This window comes from Lethenteron reissneri, chromosome 20 (assembly GCF_015708825.2).
Source record: "Lethenteron reissneri isolate LAM-NWPU_2019-01 chromosome 20, ASM1570882v1, whole genome shotgun sequence".
NCBI lineage: Eukaryota > Metazoa > Chordata > Hyperoartia > Petromyzontiformes > Petromyzontidae > Lethenteron > Lethenteron reissneri.
This window is the reverse complement of record NC_083798.1, coordinates 1,072,790-1,092,567: the sequence shown is the minus strand read 5'-3', so window position 1 is coordinate 1,092,567 and position 19,778 is coordinate 1,072,790. Positions and strand designations below refer to the sequence as shown.

General features: G+C 50.6%; 1 protein-coding gene across 1 annotated transcript; it reads left to right on the top strand.

Moving 5' to 3' along the window:
• The first annotated feature begins 3,306 nt into the window (after positions 1-3,306).
• RETSAT (retinol saturase) lies at positions 3,307-19,466 on the top strand. The gene is made up of 11 exons (XM_061554547.1): positions 3,307-3,607; positions 4,931-5,113; positions 6,274-6,518; positions 7,849-8,050; positions 11,110-11,307; positions 13,048-13,167; positions 13,939-14,077; positions 14,879-14,991; positions 16,340-16,506; positions 16,873-17,032; positions 17,740-19,466. Exons 1-11 carry the CDS (start codon positions 3,400-3,402, stop codon positions 17,883-17,885), a joined length of 1,881 nt encoding a protein of 626 aa, XP_061410531.1. The 5' UTR covers positions 3,307-3,399; the 3' UTR covers positions 17,886-19,466.
• Positions 19,467-19,778: the final 312 nt, after the last annotated feature.

The following is a 19,778-nucleotide window of genomic DNA, read 5'->3' as shown; positions in this document are numbered from 1 at the left end:
GTAAACACAAAGAGACGCATGGAGTTCCATAGAGACTCATATAGACACACATAGAGATACGTAAAGGCAAGCGACCTAGACGATTGACCCACATCGAAAACCGTTGTAGTCTGTGCTCATTCAATGGAGGAGGAATAGCGGCAACATGACACGAACTCTCTTCGAAGCCCTCTTGTCATGGCTCGCAGACCTCGGACATTGGCAATTAGCAGCCTGAACATGATCACCATCTGTCACAGCCGTGCGATGTCATCGTGAACCTCGCACCTGTACCACTCAGGAATGTGTAACATACACCACTCGTGTAGGACTTTGAAACAGGTGAGATTGTTATATTGTACGCCACCAGCACTGATTACTCTATCACTGCCACAATGACTCGGGGAGAAGTGGCAGGCCAAGAGACCTCGCACCACCACTGCCCCCCCCCTCCACACTGCCTCGCCCCCCCCCTCCACACTGCCTCGCCCCCCCCCCCCTCCACACTGCCTCGACCCCCCCTCCACACTGCCTCGCCCCCCCCCTCCACACTGCCTCGCCCCCCCCCCCCTCCACACTGCCTCGCCCCCCCCCCCTCCACATTGCCTCGCCCCCCCCCCTCCACACCGCCTCGCCCCCCCCTTCCACACTGCCTCGCCCCCCCCCCTCCACACTGCCTCGCCCCCCCCCTCCACACTGCCTCGCCCCCCCCCCTCCACATTGCCTCGCCCCCCCCCCCTCCACACTGCCTCGCCCCCCCCCTCCACACTGCCTCGCCCCCCCCCTCCACACTGCCTCGCCCCCCCCCCTCCACACTGCCTCGCCCCACCCCCTCCACACTGCCTCGCCCCCCCCCCTCCACACTGCCTCACCCCCCCCCTCCACACTGCCTCGCCCCACCCCCTCCACCCCCTCCACACAGCCTCGCCCCCCCCCTCCACACTGCCTCGCTCCACCCCCTCCACACTGCCTCGCCCCACCCCCTCCACCCCCTCCACACTGCCTCGCCCCCCCCCCTCCACACTGCCTCGCCCCCCCCTCCACACTGCCTCGCCCCACCCCCTCCACACTGCCTCGCCCCCCCCCCTCCACACCGCCTCGCCCCACCCCCTCCACACTGCCTCGCCCCACCCCCCTCCACACTGCCTCGCCCCACCCCCTCCACACTGCCTCGCCCCACCCCCCTCCACACTGCCTCGCCCCACCCCCTCCACACTGCCTCGCCCCCCCCCCTCCACACTGCCTCACCCCCCCCCTCCACACTGCCTCGCCCCACCCCCTCCACCCCCTCCACACAGCCTCGCCCCCCCCCCTCCACACTGCCTCGCTCCACCCCCTCCACACTGCCTCGCCCCACCCCCTCCACCCCCTCCACACTGCCTCGCCCCCCCCCCTCCACACTGCCTCGCCCCACCCCCTCCACACTGCCTCGCCCCCCCCCCCTCCACACCGCCTCGCCCCACCCCCTCCACACTGCCTCGCCCCACCCCCCTCCACACTGCCTCGCCCCACCCCCTCCACACTGCCTCGCCCCCCCCCCCCTCCACACCGCCTCGCCCCACCCCCTCCACACTGCCTCGCCCCCCCCCCCTCCACCCCCTCCACACTGCCTCGCCCCCCCCCTCCACACGTGCCTCGCCCCCCCCCTCCACACCGCCTCGCCCCCCCCCCCTCCACCCCCTCCACACTGCCTCGCCCCCCCCCTCCACACTGCCTCGCCCCCCCCCCTCCACACCGCCTCGCCCCCCCCCCTCCACCCCTCCACACTGCCTCGCCCCCCTTCACACTGCCTCGCCCCCCCCCTCCACACTGCCTCGCCCCCCCCCCCTCCACACTGCCTCGCCCCCCCCCCCTCCACACTGCCTCGCCCCCCCTTCACACTGCCTCGCCCCCCCCCCCTCTACACTGCCTCGCCCCCCCCCCTCCACACTGCCTCGCTCCACTCCCTCTACACTGCCTCGCCCCCCCCCTCCACACTGCCTCGCTCCACTCCCTCCACACTGCCTCGCCCCCCCCCTCTACACTGCCTCGCCCCCCCCCTCCACACTGCCTCGCCCCCCCCCCCTCCACACTGCCTCGCCCCCCCCCTCCACACTGCCTCGCCCCCCCTTCACACTGCCTCGCCCCCCCCCTCCACACTGCCTCGCCCCCCCTTCACACTGCCCTCGCCCCCCCCTCCACACTGCCTCGCCCCCCCTTCACACTGCCTCGCCCCCCCCTCCACACTGCCTCGCTCCACTCCCTCCACACTGCCTCGCCCCCCCCCCCTCTACACTGCCTCGCCCCCCCCCTCCACACTGCCTCGCCCCCCCCCCCTCCACACTGCCTCGCCCCCCCCTCCACACTGCCTCGCTCCACTCCCTCCACACTGCCTCGCCCCCCCTCCACACTGCCTCCCCCCCCCCTTCACACTGCCTCGCCCCCCCTCCACACTGCCTCGCCCCCCCCCCCCCTCCACACCGCCTCGCCCCCCCCCTCCACACTGCCTCGCCCCCCCCCCTCCACACTGCCTCGCCCCCCCCTCCACACTGCCTCGCCCCACCCCCTCCACACTGCCCTCCACACTGCCTCGCCCCACCCCCTCCACACTGCCTCGCCCCACCCCCTCCACACTGCCTCGCCCCACCCCTTTCACACTGCCTCGCCCCACCCCCCCTCCACACCGCCTCGCCCCCCCCCTCCACACTGCCTCGCCCCCCCCCCCCTCCACACTGCCTCGCCCCCCCCTCCACACTGCCTCGCCCCCCCCCTCCACACTGCCTCGCTCCACCCCCTCCACACTGCCTCGCCCCCCCCCCCCCCCTCCACACCGCCTCGCCCCCCCCCCCTCCACACTGCCTCGCCCCCCCCCCCTCCACACTGCCTTGCCCCCCCTCCACACTGCCTCGCCCCACCCCCTCCACACTGCCTCGCCCCACCCCCTCCACACTGCCTCGCCCCACCCCCTTTCACACTGCCTTGCCCCCCCTCCACACTGCCTCGCCCCCCCTCCACACTGCCTCGCCCCACCCCCTTCACACTGCCTCGCCCCCCCTCCACACTCCCCTCCACACTGCCTCGCCCCACACTGCCCCCCCGCATCGGCCCCGCACACCTTCCAGTGACACCCCCCCCCACTCCGCCAGCCCCCCCCCCCGTGTGCGACCCCACCCGCACGAGACCTCGCGTGACCGATCGCGCCACTGCCAACGCACGCCCCGCTCATTGGCTAACGCGTCTTGAGGGGGCGTGGCTCGCTGCCATCTCAAGCGTCTATTGGCCGAGGTGGGCGGGGTGTTAGCGGGGGGGGGGCGGGCGACGCTGGCCACGCCCTCTGCCCGTCTACCTGGCGGAGTGCTGCCGACCGCGGCAGAGTCCGAGGAGAGCGAGGAGAGTGGTCCCCGCGGTGCCGCAGCTGCCGCCTCGCTCCCACGGGTCGCGATGTCGCTGTGCGTGATGTGCGCCTGGCTGCTGCTGCCGCTGGCGCTGCTGGCGCTGCTCGTAGCGCTCGGCGTGGTGCTGCTCGCCAGGCACGGCGTGCTGCCTTTCGGCGCCTCCGCCGAGCACAACCCGTTCAAGACGGACACGCGGCGCGAGCCCGCGGCCCTGACCATCGAGAAGGAGGCGCGGGAGAAAGTGATCCGCCAAGGTGAGGGGCCGTGGAGCCGCGGCCGCGGAGGCCTCCTCCGCCTGTCACTCGCGGGACGGGGGACGCTGCTGAGCTGGGGCCGACAGGAGGGTTGCAAGGGGAGTCGGGGACCACCGGTTGCACCTGCCAGGCCTCGACAAACCTCGACTCCTCCTCCCTCGAGGGAGCCCAGCTGATGCTCACCGCAGTCTCATGCTGGGGCCACATGGGGCCACATGGCGCCACACTCGTGGGGCTTGTGCCAAGTTCATGGCCGTGGCTGGCGGGCTGCCGCCTCTCACCCACTCGCCGCGCGCTATCAGCAGCAGCAGCAGCTGCAGCAGCAACTTTGTTGTCTGTGTTTATGGACAGTGCAGGGTATCAACGCGTCTGTATTCACTGACATGCATGGGTTACGCATGCACACAGTGCAAATATTCTATGTGCTATGTCTAGTGTATGCACCATGTGCGTATGTAGCTCGTATTAACAGTGCAGTACTTACACCTGTGGCAATGCAGTCGCATTAGAACCATGGCAATATCGCGGTGACCCCCTGTGTGTGTGTGCTCATCGCTGCCTGTGTTGTATCCGTCTGCTGGACTTACTATCCAATGCAATTTACATAAAGAAATGTAACTTTATTGTGTAATTTGACTTCAATAAATCTTGCCTCTGATATGAATCCTTCCTGAATATGGCCACTAACTAAATATAGCTGCAGAGTTTTTTTGCAGGTTGAAGATAGGAAAGGGGCTAGGTGTTATCACCTTCATTCCTAACACAGGTCTAAGTTTTGTACTCCCAATAAATGCCCCGCCTGACCACCTGTTGTAATCTCGCGTGAGACGCTGTGATTAGAGCACGTAATGTGAACAATGCCAAGAACTGACACAGACCAAGCATGGCCACCCTGAGCCACACAGCTATTTTTAGAATGGTTTCATCACGTCGTAACGTGTCCTACGTGACAGCATTCCAGTGAGACTAATGCTGCCTATGAACTCTGTGCACGTACAGTACTGCCCGGAGATTGTGCCGGGTTTCTTGCCAAATGGCTACGTAGAGATATGCTGCACGTCATGGTGGCACAGTGGTTCACGCGTTACACTATGACTTTGACCAGGGATCTGGGTTCAATTCCCAGCCCGTGCATGTCATTTGGATCGTTTGCCTTTAATCTTCCAAAGACCTCCCCGAGGTGGACTCTGCTCTAAATGGGCACCCGGTGCGTTGCGCGTACGCAAACACTGCAAAGGCGGCCAGCCGGGGTGCTGGCCACGCACCTATCCCGGTGTGCCGTGTCGGCGATAAAGAGGTTCTTTGCCTTGGTGTGCATGTCAGGATTTGTGGAGAGCCGCGTTCCGAAGCAGCTGGATGCCGTGGTGGTGGGAAGTGGCATTGGAGGACTCACAACGGCGGCGCTGCTGGCCAAAGCTGGGCGTCGTGTGCTGGTGCTGGAGCAGCACACTCGTGCTGGGGGCTGCTGTCACACCTACCAGAAAAAGGGCTTTGAGTTCGATGTAGGTGAGGAATCCAAGCACAACAAGCAGCCCTTGGGATTCTCTGTCTGTGTTGCCTTCTGTTCAAATAATTGCATCAGAAAATCAAAAGGCATTTCTTTCACAAATGGAAAATTAATGTCAAGCCACAGTAGTGCAATTGTTGCCATGCAAGCCAGACGATAGACCATATCGTAAACCATTGTGGTCTGCGCTCTTTCAACAGGGAGGTGGCAAAACGATACGAAATCTCTCCTCAAGCCCTCTCGTGGCTCGCAGACCTCAACGTCAGCATTTATCTCTTGGACACATTGCCATTCGCAAGAATAGAATACATGGGCAGTGGTGAAGGGTGCAAGTGGTGGACTTAACAACAAATTATAACTCAAACTCTACAGCTTAACACGTAGGCTTTCGCCACCATTATCATCCATAATCCAGGTTTTTATGGGTTAGATTGTGAAAATATATCATTTATATAAAGAAATATATAATCTGTATTTATGCAATCTAACCCACAATGAGAAATACCAGAATCACACTTCAAATGGGAAATTACCAAATTAAAAAAATGCTTTATTTGGCAAAGTAATGCAAACATTTCATTCAATAAAATATAATGACAATACATTATTTCGAACAAAAATATCTTTCAACTCAAACCTTTTATCCCATTCGCGACAGGCAATAAAACTGTCGGAGTATCTGTCCACTGCCCATTAATGCAACAGCTTTATGCTCTACTGCTGTTGCCTGAGACCAATAGTAATCATATTTCAGCACTAAATCATTTACCAATTGTAAGCACAACCCATGTCATGTGGCGTTGTGCAACTCCCCTGTGGTATTGTACAGTCACAATCGTGGTGTACTGTTACATTGCCTTTCTGAAGAATCAACGTGTGGCGATTACCCCAACTTGGGACTGGTTGTCATCTGCACAGGGAACGTGGACTTCACCTGTGTTGGTCCGGTAGAATTACATGAGAAAGTTCCTGCCGCTAGAACTTTCCCCTGCAGGGCATTCTGGATATAAATAAATGGGGGCGGATATTAACGTTTTCTTCGTGGGATGGGCTGTGTGGCTATTAGGCCTAGTCTTAGGGTGTGTTTTTTCCGAAAGACTTTGTTTTTCCTTTGTGACGATGTTCTTTGTGTGTGTGCATGGCGATGTGTTCACGACAGGGATACACTACATTGGGGAGATGCACAAGAACTCCGTGTCTCGTACACTCATCGACCAGCTGACGGACGGGCAGCTGCAATGGGTGGAGCTGGACGATCCGTTCGACACGGTGGTGTTCGGAGACCCCGCTGCCCCGCGCCTCGTCGTGCCGCTCTACAGTGGGAGGCGCCGCTTCTGGGACGAGCTGCACGCCGCCTTCCCCAAGGATACAAAAGCAATTGACAAGTTCCACTCCCTCCTGCAGGTACAGCTGGTGGCTCACCAGGGAGACTGGTCTACTCGTCAACAACCACTTTTGATATATCAATCGACACACATGAGAAATATATCAATGGCTGTATATGGTGGTCATGTAATGATTCACCCATTGTAGTTCTCAGGCTCGTCATCATTAGGGGTCACCATTCCATTCAAGAGTTGATAAATTTTTGACTCGTTTGTACTGTGTCATTTGTATTGTCTCACTTTCATTGTCTTGTGTGTTCTGTATTTTTTCTTTTAAATGTGCATTAAGATATAAATTGTATACAATTTTCATCAACTGGAAACAATTCTTACACACGTGACTTCATCCTTGCATTGTGTATAATAATTGATTTTAATTTCTGAATTCACAAATTCCTAGTGTATGGTGACACTTGGATGACACTAGGAAAATATATGAACTATATTCCATGGCAGTAGCCTGTTGTCTGATGTAAAATTGTCATCTCCATGTGGTATTCCAATTCAGTCCTGTAACCCCATTGTCTGTAGATGTGTGGAGTAATTGTGATGGTGATGAGGTTGATAGCAATAGATATAACAATGTGATGATAGTGAGAGTAATAATTCTAGTGAAGATAGAGATGTTATTAAAGATATGGTTGTGATAATGGGGTTTTGATAATGTAGAAAAACAAGGATTGATAACAAAAAAAGGCACCGTAACATTTGTCAACATTGCCTTTTGATTAATAATAAAGTTTTTTGGATCTAACCCAACAACCTTCGTTATTAATAATAATTGTCGTGAAAGCCTATGTGTTAAACTGATTACCTTTTTGATCTTGATAATACCACAAAAAAGTGTGTCATTTTGAATATTAAGGCGAGCTATATTATTTTGAGAAAAAAAGTTTAAGTAAAAATTAGAAATGTGTATTCTTTGGTTCTTTCGGTAAAGCCACGTAGATAGAAAAAATAATAAAAATGTAATATTTGTATTTCTCTATCTACGTCGCTTTACTGCAAGACCCAAAGAATATGAATTCCTGCAGCCACGAAAGCTTTAAGTCAAGATTTAGAAATGTGTATTATTAAAAAATATATATATTGACTACAAAGATGAATACTCTTTGGGTCTTTTGGTAAAGTCACGTAGATAGAAAAATAATAAGATAAATCACGACGTTTCGATCGCAACACAAGCAATCATCTTCAGGTGAAAATATACAGCAGGCAGACTGCTGAGGCAGGAAGAAATCAAGTAGTAACATATCCTCTTAACCAGCATTCCTGTTGTATAATGTCATAGCAACTGTGTTATGGGCCGCGCTGCACATGCATGTGTTGGACTGCTCTACTTTGTGCAGGAGGTGCGCAAGGGGTTTCTCTATTCACCGCTACTGAAGATGCTGCCTCTGTGGCTGTCCAAGCTGCTCATTCGCGTGGGCATCATCGACCGGTTGACCTCCTACTTCCGTCTGTCTTCGCGTAGCCTCTCCTCTGTGCTCGCCGAGATTACCGACAATGCAGACCTTCGTGCCGTCATGGCCTACAACTTTGGGGACTACGGTACGTAGCATGCGTTGTGCAGTCTTTGTGCAGCACCTCGCGTGATTCGCCGATTCTTCACAGTCTGTGGTGTGGATTTTTCATTGACCCTGCATCGTAGATTTTTCATGTCCTATGTGTCATTTATTCTTTACAACTCGTACAGGTAGAGCGCACAGATTGCGCTATTTTTTTCTTATTTAAATCGAGTCCACTGCCCTGCGTTTTTTACTTTGGATCCTGTTTTGAATACGTATAAACGTCGGCTGTGGCTTGCATTTTTGGATACTGTAAGCCATTTTCGTTTATCTGTATCTTAATGTACTCCGTAGCTAGAGTATTGAGCACTATTTGGCACCAAAGAGCAGATAATAACATCTAGTTGAGCCTTCTGGATAAATCAGATAATTTGCGACAATGTATTTGTTACCATGTGTGGATTTACGCTTTTTCTGGGTGTAGGTATATGCTTCCTGTCGATCTTGTCTGTGTCTCTCGATGGCTTTGTCTATCTGTTTGTTCCGCTATCTCAAGACTTTCTTTGTCAGTACCTGTCTGTCTGATTTATGACTTTCCCGGTGTCCCTGTGTTTATGCGTGCTGCAAGTGGATCTCTACCTAGCCCTTTATTTCCCCTCTTTTTTTCCTTGGCCCTGTCACTTCACATTTCTAGCTAACATCTCACCCATTTCTGCCTCTACCATCACACCTCCTAGTCCAGCTTTTGAATGGTTTTTTAATGCTTTGTAAAAATGCAACAGTTAATGGAAATCATATTTGTTATGCTTGATATAATTTGGAACATAATATACAGTGGATCATAGAGACTGCGATAATATTTGTAACCTTACATTTGTATTTAACTTTCGTGACTGCAGGAATTTATATTCTTTGGTAAAAAATAAAAAATAAAATAAAAATGTAATAAAAACCAAAAACTCACGACGTTTCGACCCCAAAGGGTTCTCCCTTATCGCTGGTTGTAGCTAACATTTTCATGGACCAATTTGAGACTGACGCCATCCAGGCATCTACTCTATGCCCGTCCTTGTGGAAGAGGTACATGGATGACACGTTCGTCATCTGGCCACATGGTCGATCGGCTCTGAAACAATTCCTCAACCACATCAGTTTCATACACTCAGCCATAAAGTTCACCATGGAGGTAGAAAAGGATGGCAATCTACCTTTCTTGGATGTCTTAATCAAAGAGAGACCAGATGACTCAATGAGCCATTCTGTCAACAGAAAAATAACCCATACTGATGCCAACCTAAAACCTGATTCCCACCACCATCCATCCCAGAAGAATTCCCTCATCAAAACGCTACACCATAGAGCTCAATGTATCTCCGACAATGAACACCTAACCAGTGAACTCAAACACGTACACCAAGCTCTCAAGGCGAATGGATACTCTAACTACACAATCCACAAAGCCATCTGAGGACCCAATCAAAACCATCACCTTGCCATACATAGCAGGGGTAACCAAAAATATTTCCAAAATCATGAACAAACAAAATCCAGGTCGATTTAACACAGTACATAAAATTCGTGATCTGATCCCATCTGTGAAGGACAAGATTCCTGACATGCAACACTTTCCTGCGGAGGGAGCTGGTAGGAACGTTTGGTTGCTCTGTCAATGGCCAGGGTCAACGGCGGCGTGGTGTATTCCGCAAATATGCCCGACTGTGAGGGCGGGCACAAGCCGGCGTGAGTAGGTTAAACGTTGAGTTTTATAAGGGCACCATGGGGTGATCAGCCCCTCCCCTCCCACCCCCACCCAGCCCAACCCTCCCCACCCAGCCCTCCCCACCCTCCCCTCCCCACCCAGCCCCAACCTCCCCACCCAGCCCCTCCCTGCATGACGGACGGATGGACACAATAATCCCCTGTGGGCTGGTGTGACCAGGAGGTTCCTACCAGTAATATCCCAGTGTCTACAAACTAAGCTGTATCTGCAGCAGCAGTTAGTTACATTGGGGAAACTAAGCGACATGCCTCGGACCGTGTTCATGAACGTAAGGCAGATTTGAAAGACGGTAGGACCAATACTTCTGCCGTAGCTGATCATTCTTTAAATGCGGTTGGCTTACACGATAATTGATTTCTCTAAAACGATGGTATTTTGCAAGCCTACTGCCTTCGTTCATGAGGCCATCCACATATATAGACACAGACATAATTTCAACCGAGAAGACGTTTATAAACTCAGCAATCATTGGAAAGATGTCATCAACCACTTTGGGTCATGACTTGATTTGTAATTTCTTGTCAACCTCCACCGTCAGCAGTGTGGATGTGTGGAGTGAGGTGCAATGCCCCCCATCTCTACCCCCTCTCTCTCCCCCTATCTCTACCCCCTCTCTGCCCTTATTTCTTCCCCCCTCTCTCTCTCACTATATCTACCCCTTCTCTCCCCCCCCCCCCTCTCTCTCCCCCCCCTATATCTACCCCTTCTCTCTCCCCCCCTCTCTCTTTCCCTATATCTACCCCTTCTCTCTCCCCCCCTCTCTCTTTCCCTATATCTACCCCTTCTCTCCCCCCCCCCCCCTCTCTCCCCCTATCTCTACCCCCCTTCTTTCGTGACGACCGAAAGACCCAAAGAGTATGAATTCCTGCAGTCACGAAAGCTTTACGTCAAGATTTATCGATGTATAATTTTAGACTTTAAGGAATAGAATTTCAAGGCAAACAGAGCATACTGATATTATTGCATGAAGACTAATGAGCAAAAAATGTATACTTAAGGAACATTTACAGAAACATTACATGATTCAAGTTATTATATTGTTATCTTGTAAGTCAGTGTTAATAGCAATTGAAGTAGAAGAGCAGTGTCTGATATTTTATTTGAAGTTAAAGTTACTCTTGTTTACAATACTAGTTTAATTTAAATTACTGTTATATTATCTAATCGTATGCACAATACTCAATACGTGTAGCTTGAATGCCCGTATCAGTTTTAACAGATGATAGCACGGTTGGCTACATCCGGCACAAAAGAAGTTCAACATACAAATGTACAAATGTTCGTAAATGCTGTTAAGATGATTATCATCGTCTGCCCTCCAGGTTGCCCTCCCAAGGACACAAGCTTCGTGATGCAGGCGATCCTCATCAACCACTTTGTGCAGGGCAGCTGGTACCCGGTGGGGGGCGCCAGCGAGATCGCCATGCACATCATCCCCGTGATCCAGCGCGCGGGCGGCGCCGTGCTGGTGCGTGCGCCCGTCTCGCGCATCCTGCTCGACTCGGGCGGCCGTGCCTGTGGTGCGTCTGCGCACCGTGACGATGGGACACTTCGTGGCGCGGTTTTCTGAGAACATGTCCCCGAGACTCTTAAGGCCTCCTATTCTTCAGAATCAGAATATTTATTGATACTGGAGGAATGCGATGAGCTGTAAAGCCCTTTTCACAGATGTCCAGTAGGGGCAGGTCAGAATGTTACAACAAACCATACAAAAACACGATAGTGCAAAGTAGAGGAATGGTAAACAAATCACTTGCAAAAAAACTAAACAATGTTCTATCTTATCAGGGAAAGCCCACTGAGCTTTGTCACGGCTCGGCTCTGGCTCAAGTGAGTCGGTTCAAAGCTGTGCTTCACTTTAGCCTGCTCTGAGCACCGTTCCTGCCACGCTCAGGATTCCCATGAGCTCTCAGCCAAGCCATGGTTGAAAGCAAAGAAGCGGCTCAAGCTTGCGCTCAATTCTGGGCTCAAGCCTGGACTGAACCGTGTTAGGGGCCTAGGTGGAACTCAGCTGTGACTAAGTTTACAGTAAAAAAATATTCCGATGGCAAAATCACCTGGAATGCGCCCAATCTCATCAGACATCGGAAGCTAAGCTGCGTGAAGCCTGGGTAGTGTTTGTATGGGTGACCAACATGCATAAAACAGGTGTCGTAGGTCTCTGCAGTGCTACGTTGCGAGGATTGGCAGTGCAGAAAAATCCAATGTGCTGTACACAATGCTCCAGCCTTTGTAATCTCTGTCTTCATCAACCCACACCAATACAGTGAAATACAGCTATCCTTAAAATTATGAGCGTTTGATTTACAAAATTTAGCATTCACGCAATTGACAAATTCTGGACACTTTTTGATTACCGAAATGGAATTTCCACGTGAACGAAAATTTACACGGCATGTACCATGAGATCCAACAGGAAGCACCCGAGTCATTATCTATCAGCCACAGCGTCACGGTGTCCCTGCAGTGCAACAGTGACGCCTCCATATCCCCTTGCCACTCATTCCAAGATGCGGCTCTTTTGCTGAGTGGACTGAAAAGGTTATCATTTTTCGTTTTGAATTAATTATTATTCAACCATTCTTATATTTATGTTCTTTAGTATTTTTGTATTATAAAAAGTGATATAGGTGTTTATTATTAGGTTAGGAGCAGAGTTGGAATGACTGTCTAAAACACATCCCTAATTGTTAGTCTTAAATTGAGGGGAAAAGCCGTTCCGATTTACAAAACTTTGTTGTACGTATGTTTTTTGAAGAACACATCTATTTTGTAAATCGAAGGATAGCTGTATAGGCAAATACTCCCCATGACCCGCACGGTGTGGGAGGCTCTAATTCAGAAGTGGAGTGACAAAAAATCCCATTCATCTCCAGGCAAAATGGGAACTCAATTAATTAACCACATTCCTCCGCAGGTTCTAAAGCCATGTGACTTAAATTATTGTAAAATGTTGCAACACAATAGCTACCCTCGCCTCACGCAAATATTCTGGAGATTTATCGCGACTGTATCTCATACAGTGGATCTTATTTACATACCCGCTCTGAACTGTTTAATCATGCATCAACATGTGGCTTGTGATGGACAGATGTTTAAATTTGAGCCATTGTGCTTGGCTTGTCTTCAGGAACAATCTCCTGGCATGACCGACTGACACACGACGACTGACACACGACGAAGTGCCACTGCTGCACAGTGTTGCGTTACTGGTGCCCTTGTCAACGCGTGTCGTCGCTCGCCCCCCTGTGTGCTGGCAGGAGTGATGGTGAACAAAGGAGGCGAAGAGGTGCAGGTTAATGCCCCCATGGTCATTTCGGACGCTGGCATGTTTAACACCTACGAGGTTCTGCTTGCGGAGGAGAAGCTGGCAACTGCAGGTGAGATGGCGTCACATGGAAAGGTGTTTTTGTTATTGCTCTGCTCGTGTGCCTAGGATTGGCTCACTGAGACTCAGAAGGGTCCTGACATATCTTTGCATTAAGCGGAACTGTTGCTATGGGTAATCCAAACATTTTTTATTTTCAAGTAATGTATTGCTGCTTTAGGTCAAAACCAGTTCCATTGTTTTTTTTAGCTTGTGGGAATAAAGTGGAGAACCCGGAAGAAATTGATGCATAACAGGGGGAGCTCTTGAGTGAAGAACTCCTTGAGCCAACACTTTCACATGTTCCCTTATTGTGTGCTGACATGACAAGGTCACGCGTTTGGGTTAAATGTAATCACTGAAAAAGTGTTGTTTGCGGTTTTCTTGAATTGTAATTGGAAATATGTTGATGAGAATTGGTAAATCACCCAAAGGAATGACAATTTGTCTTGTCAGCAGAGGGGTCTTAGAGATTAATGTTTCCCGGTGGGATTTGTTCAAGATTATTGAGCTCCACATGTTTCATGAATAGTCCTGTACATAACCTCTAAATACCAAGTAGCAACACCTTACAAAGCCACACCTTGCTGAAGAGACTTTGCGAAGTCAAAATCAGTCTCAAGATTTATTAAACCACGTGATACGAGGAGACAAGGATTTGAAAGGTCAATTAAACCCTTGTATTTAGTGATTTAATCGCGCAAGCTGCTTTGAATTTCCACAGGAGTGAGCTTGCGCACGGAGAAATATGTCCGCGTGATGTGTGTGTGCCCTCTACACGCAGGAGCTCGTGAGCAGCTGAGTCGACTGCAGCACGGCATAGGAGCCTTCACCGTGTTTGTAGGACTCGACGGAACCAAGGAACAGCTCAAGTTGAAAGCTGCTAACGTGTGGCTGTTCAAGGAGAATGACCTCGATGCCAGGTATGCATTGGGGACATGTGGGTAGTTTCTTTTTATTTTGTACGGCAAGGCAATTATTGCCGACCTTTGTTGATGTCGAGGTTAGTTAATGGCCATGGGAGCAATCTAGCGAATGTCTGAGATGCCGCCATTGAATGAACGAAGCATCGGACATTGCTGGGCGACGTGTCCCACGATTAGGCCTTGACAGCCACGTTCGCAACACGGCAGCGTCTCGCCTACCAGCGGCGTAAGAGGTGGTCACACCGGCCGTGCGATTTTCGGATGCGGTACAAAGCAAACCACGACTCTGGCTTCTCGCTTGCATTTCAAGTGTGTTTTTGTGGTTCAAATTGTAACAACCTTTGTCAACGGTGAGACGTCTAATTTAAGACGAACCTTGCAGAGATGTATGCATTGGTAATGATGGTGGGAGTGGTGGTGCAATCCTGTAAATCCTGACTTGTGGGCAGGGATGGTAACGAATTTAGAAGAGATGTCATGTTTTTGTACGTCCCTCCCGCTTTGGTACGAGATGCCAGTGGGGGGCAGTGCAGCATGTGAGTTGCACATCTGCGTGGTGTTTGAGAGCTCTCTCGTATCTGGCAACTTCATTCCTCTTTGGCACAGAAAAGAAAAACGTCATTAAATAATTGACCAAACATCTAAAGCACATTTTTTCTCTTCAAAACCATTTCAGGAGGATGAGTGGTGCTCTGCTGGGTTAACGCTCCAACTGTTGAGGAGTTTGCTCAGACTAAGGCATTGTGAATGGGACTTGAGTGTTCCTGAGTGATGTCGCCTCTGCTCCAACTCGCGCAGCTTCAGCAGGTTCATGGCGCTCTCCAAAGAAGAGGCAGCTGAGGCGGATGTCCCCATGCAATTCATTTCCTTCCCCTCTGCCAAGGACCCCTGCTGGGAGCAGCGCTATCCTGGTAAGCACTCAGCCCCGAGTCACTGCCGGCAACACTAACAGCAGACAGCTTCTCGCCACACGTTGGGGACGTGTGTCGGAGCGGGAGAGGCCGCTTCTTCGCGAGAACTGAGTCGATACTCAATCGGCAGAGATGGTTGTCATGCTTCAATGAGGCGATATTTTTTTTTTTAAGTCGCTAGTTGATGATCGGAACTTGGTCACCAAATGATCCAATTGAAAAAAAGTATTTGGATTTTCACTGAATTCGGATTCATAATCCCCAAGCCACGATCTAGGCACTGCTTGATGAAGACCTCCCCATGTCATTGCCATTAGTTGTTTCACAGTAAAAGTCCATACACGCAACTTTCCATGCTTCTTTGCATTTAAAATGAACCTTGCAGAGATGTATTGGTATTGGTGGTGGGAGCGGTAGTGTTATGGCTAGCGCGCTGCACTAAAAACCCAGCGACCTCGGTTCGATTCCCGCTCACGGCCAACATCAGTGATGATTATCTGAACCGGTCCTGGGCCTCCCCTAGGTCTACTCAGCATCAAATGAGTACCTGGAACGGTGTGTAAACATCGTCACTAGGTAGACAAATGTGGTTGGGCGTGGTGCTGGCCACCCACCCCCTCGTGTGCAATTCCGTTCTTCATAAGTGCTCGTGAACAGCATTTGGCCCAACAGTCTGCTCAAGGCTATATGGGAGATCTGTCTGGTGGGAGTGGTGGTGCAAACCTGTAAGTCCTGACTTGTCGGCACGGTTGGTGGTTAATTGAGAAGAGATGTCATGTTTTTTTTACGTACTTCCATGCTTTGAAATATTATCTTTGCCAGTTTTCGTTTTTCTGATCTATGCCATACTAGGTAATATACACTGATTGAACACTTTTTTTTCCAAGCACATTGGTATTCAATTATTTTATAATTTAAATTATTTAATCACTTTCAATCATCTTCTGCTTCAGAGTAAAGCCTTGCAGTGCAGAGATAACAGCATCACACCCACTAATTGTGTCTGTTTAAGAGATGTAATTGGTGACTTAAGTATTATGTTTGGAATTACACTTGTTTTTTGTCACTTTTACCATTTTATGTGCTTATAATTATAATGACTTGTTTTTGTTTTAGGGCCCATTACACCGGGGCATCTCGGAGCGCGATAGTCGCAATAAGCTGCTGTACATCTCATCTTAAACATTTAAAAGTTGCACCCCCAGTAGCAGCTGTCCCTCTGTGACTCAGCACCTGGCCCTGCAAATGAGCATTCGTCTGCCAGTAGGAGGCGATGGTTGCTGTGTGTAATCCCCGTTGAGTAATTTATAACACGCTTGAAATGTGCAAACCTTTGTGCTTATTTCAGGAAAGTCCACGCTGGCCATAGTGACGTTTGCTCCCTACGAGTGGTTTGAGGAGTGGAAGGATGAGCACGTGAAGAAGAGAGGGGAGGAGTACATGACGTTCAAGATGGCCATGGCACGGCGCTTGTTGGACAGTGCCACAGACTTGTTCCCTCAGATCCGAGACAACGTGAGCGTCACCATCGGGCACTGCCGACCTCTACACCGGGATACGAAACGCTCTCTCGCTTTGCACACCAGTTTCTTGTAACTTCATGGCTGAGACAATACGCAAGTGCCTCCGTTGCGTAGTCTCATACAGACGTGGCAGGGCTTGTGAGCGAGTCCCGACGGATGCTTTCCAAAATGTATTGCTCATGGCCACAGCCAACGCTTAAATTTGGATAATGCAGAATTTAAGTCCACATCTGAGTGAATCGCCAGCCGGCAAACTATTGGGCAAATTAAACCTCGCTGAACTGGAAACTTTGGATACATCCACACGCCCAGTGTTGGCAGTGTATATGACGCTGTTGTCGCGTTGCGCTCTGTGCAGATTGAGTACATCGAGGCAGGGAGTCCACTCTCCCATCAGCACTACATCGCATCCCCTCGCGGGGAGATTTACGGCATCCACCACAACCTGCCGCGCTTCAGTGCTGAAACCACAGCAGTTCTGCGTCCGGAGACCTCCATCCCCAACCTGTATCTCACAGGTGAAAGCACAAATACACAGCAAGAAACACCGCATTCATCACCAACCAGCCGTTGTTCATTGACAGCCCTCTTGTGAATACACCGTTGGATTAGGGCCTCCCCCACACCATGTGGGTCACGGGGAGCTATTTAACCATACTTCATCACACTGGTCAATGGGGGTTGGTGAAGGTAGAGAGTATAGATGTGGAAGCATTGATGTACGGTACAGTCATGCAATGTGCTGCACTCCCCTCTGCTGTCCAGCAGCCCATGATATGGTTTAATCGTGGCGGTCGCTCATCCAAGCACTAGCCAGGCTTCACTCTGCCTAGTTTCTGAGATTGACAAGATCGGGTGCATTCCAGGTGATTTGGTCATTTGCCAACCAGCGTGAGGCATACAATGGTAAGTTGAGCCCGAGTTATATTGCACCGCTATTGCATGCAGTTTGGCTGGAAGACAAATACTATCCATTGTTTATCAATCGATAGTGTAAAAGGATATTCAAAGAACATTACTTTTTTCAGGCATTAAAAAAGCATAGAAAATTGGTCCAGATTAATGTCTCCCTACTGAACCATTGCCGTAGTATCCCAGCCGAGGTTCTTCTCGCCAGTTGAAACGGCTCGCTCGAAGCACACCCACACATCTCTCTTATCCTGCCGGTGGTATGCTTCCATGACATCCCCCTGTGTTCTCTGCTCTCCATGCTGCCCCACCCCAGGCCAGGATGTGTTGACCGCAGGATTTACGGGAGCCATGTTCGGAGGTCTGCTGTGCGCATGGCGTGTGCTCAACCGCAACATCTACTGGGACCTCCTGTCTCTGCGCAACAAGATCTCGCCCAGGCAGCACAGCAAGCAGGGCTAGTGCTCCATGCCCTGCTTGTGCACTGCCATCGAGGGAAATCCCTTTTACAAGTGGCCCTGCTCTCTGCCTCTCTGGTGCGCATACGTGCGCATGTTGAACGCCTTTTGCACAGTTCGTAGCCAACCGTGCTACTCGGAGGTGCGGGGGAAGGACAAGAGAAGTGAGATTCTCTTCCTCACACGAGGTCACAGTGATCACCAACACGACTTGGAAATGAATGAAACATGCCTCTTCCCATTGTGAGGATAAATTGGCCTTCCTAAGCAGCAGCCAGTTATGAAAATGTTCAGATGTTTCTACATGAATTATCAATGCAGGACCTGGTTTACGAATGTGTTTAAATGTGCACCTTAACGCATTGCTGATCTATATATCGTCTGGGTATATGGATATCCAGAAATGTGGTGCTGTGATTAGAGTATGCAGCTGAATGGGTTTGTAAATTCAAATCTCGGGTGGAGGTTAACGCGTCCCATCCTCTGGGGCCACCAGTGGACATGAGCAACCCCTCATTGGTTGTTGGTGCATGGAGAGGACTGGAAAATTCAAACCAGTTGCACAAGACGACCCATGAGATTAGAACTCCAATAATCTGTGTTGAAATGGGGAGCAAGGCTATATTGCAGACCCGGTAATCCGTGCTGCAGCGCCTCGGTCAGACTTATAATCTTCACAAAGAATATTTACGCTGACCCAGAGTGCCACGGATTATGGGAGAATTGGCCGCAGCGATTTTATTAATCCGCAAATACCTTGCCAATTCCTGAGAAAGTGCAGCACACGACTAGGTGATAAGAATTTCGAAGATCCATATGGCGCAATTATGCTATGCGCGTCTCTTGATAAACTAAACAAATCATGTTGGCAGAGTTAGTCTATGCCACATGAACAAAAACACAATCTTATCCCTGCATTTCCCCAGGCGCGATCTCTGTCCAGCTCCACATTAGCCCCTCCCTGCGGATCGTGGTTTGCGAACCGGCAAAGTATCCGGTGCCGTATCTCGCCGATCATGGGAGGAGTCGTGATCCACCAATAATCCAACTACAATTTACAGACGTTCGTGTATTATTGACAGTGCACAAATGATTGTTTTTTCCGTATAGACGTTAGCCTCCTACTGGAATAAGTTGGCAGGATCCTCCTGAAAAAGTGCCTTGATTGATGCATTCCTGGGTAAGAAAGTGTAATAGTAATCATTCGTGAGTGTCCAAGTCAGATAAAAGCACGGGCGTGGCTTTTTGATGACAACTGGGGGTCAACTTGGATAACTCGATTAATCGTAATAAAGCAACCAGCTATCACGTGCGCAATTTGTAATCGGAAGATTGCAAGTTCAAATCTTAGTTGGGGATTGACTTGGATTGACTTGGACCATCATCCCCCACCTCTTGGCTCAATAAAGTGAGTACCACTTAGTGGGTGGTTGTCCAATGAATCGTAATCAAACAGGAAATCTGTAGTTCTTACAATGCAATTGAGTTTTTACTAATGATTGGTTTTGCTGTCTAGATTTTTAATATTTATCAGATGTCATGAATTTTCCACACCATACCCAAATAAAAACGATTGGAAAATCTACATTTTGTATCTTGTTGGCGAGGTGGGATAGTGCTCATGCGTAAACAAAACAAGCCAAGCACACATCAATGCCTTCGCATTTGATTTCTTACTGCACCTCTCAGCTGTTGCGGGTCAACACCTGACCTCCAAGGATAGCTCAAACGTATCCCAATATCTGGGTTGCTGTACCACGTGCCTTACCTATCAACCTCATTGCTATTATATTTACAATGCTCATCACATTTTATTCCCAACTTCCAAATTTGGTTACCATGTCTTCAAATAACATTCCCTTCATCCTCCACATGCACCTGCAATCTAAAACAGAAA

Excerpts from the sequence above, each read along its gene's own strand:
- RETSAT (XM_061554547.1), top strand. The coding sequence starts at position 3,400 with ATGTCGCTGTGCGTGATGTGCGCCTGGCTGCTGCTGCCGCTGGCGCTG. Across the intron at positions 6,519-7,848 it reads AGTTCCACTCCCTCCTGCAG|GAGGTGCGCAAGGGGTTTCT; the intron begins GTACAGCTGGTG and ends TACTTTGTGCAG. Across the intron at positions 11,308-13,047 it reads CTCGGGCGGCCGTGCCTGTG|GAGTGATGGTGAACAAAGGA; the intron begins GTGCGTCTGCGC and ends GTGTGCTGGCAG.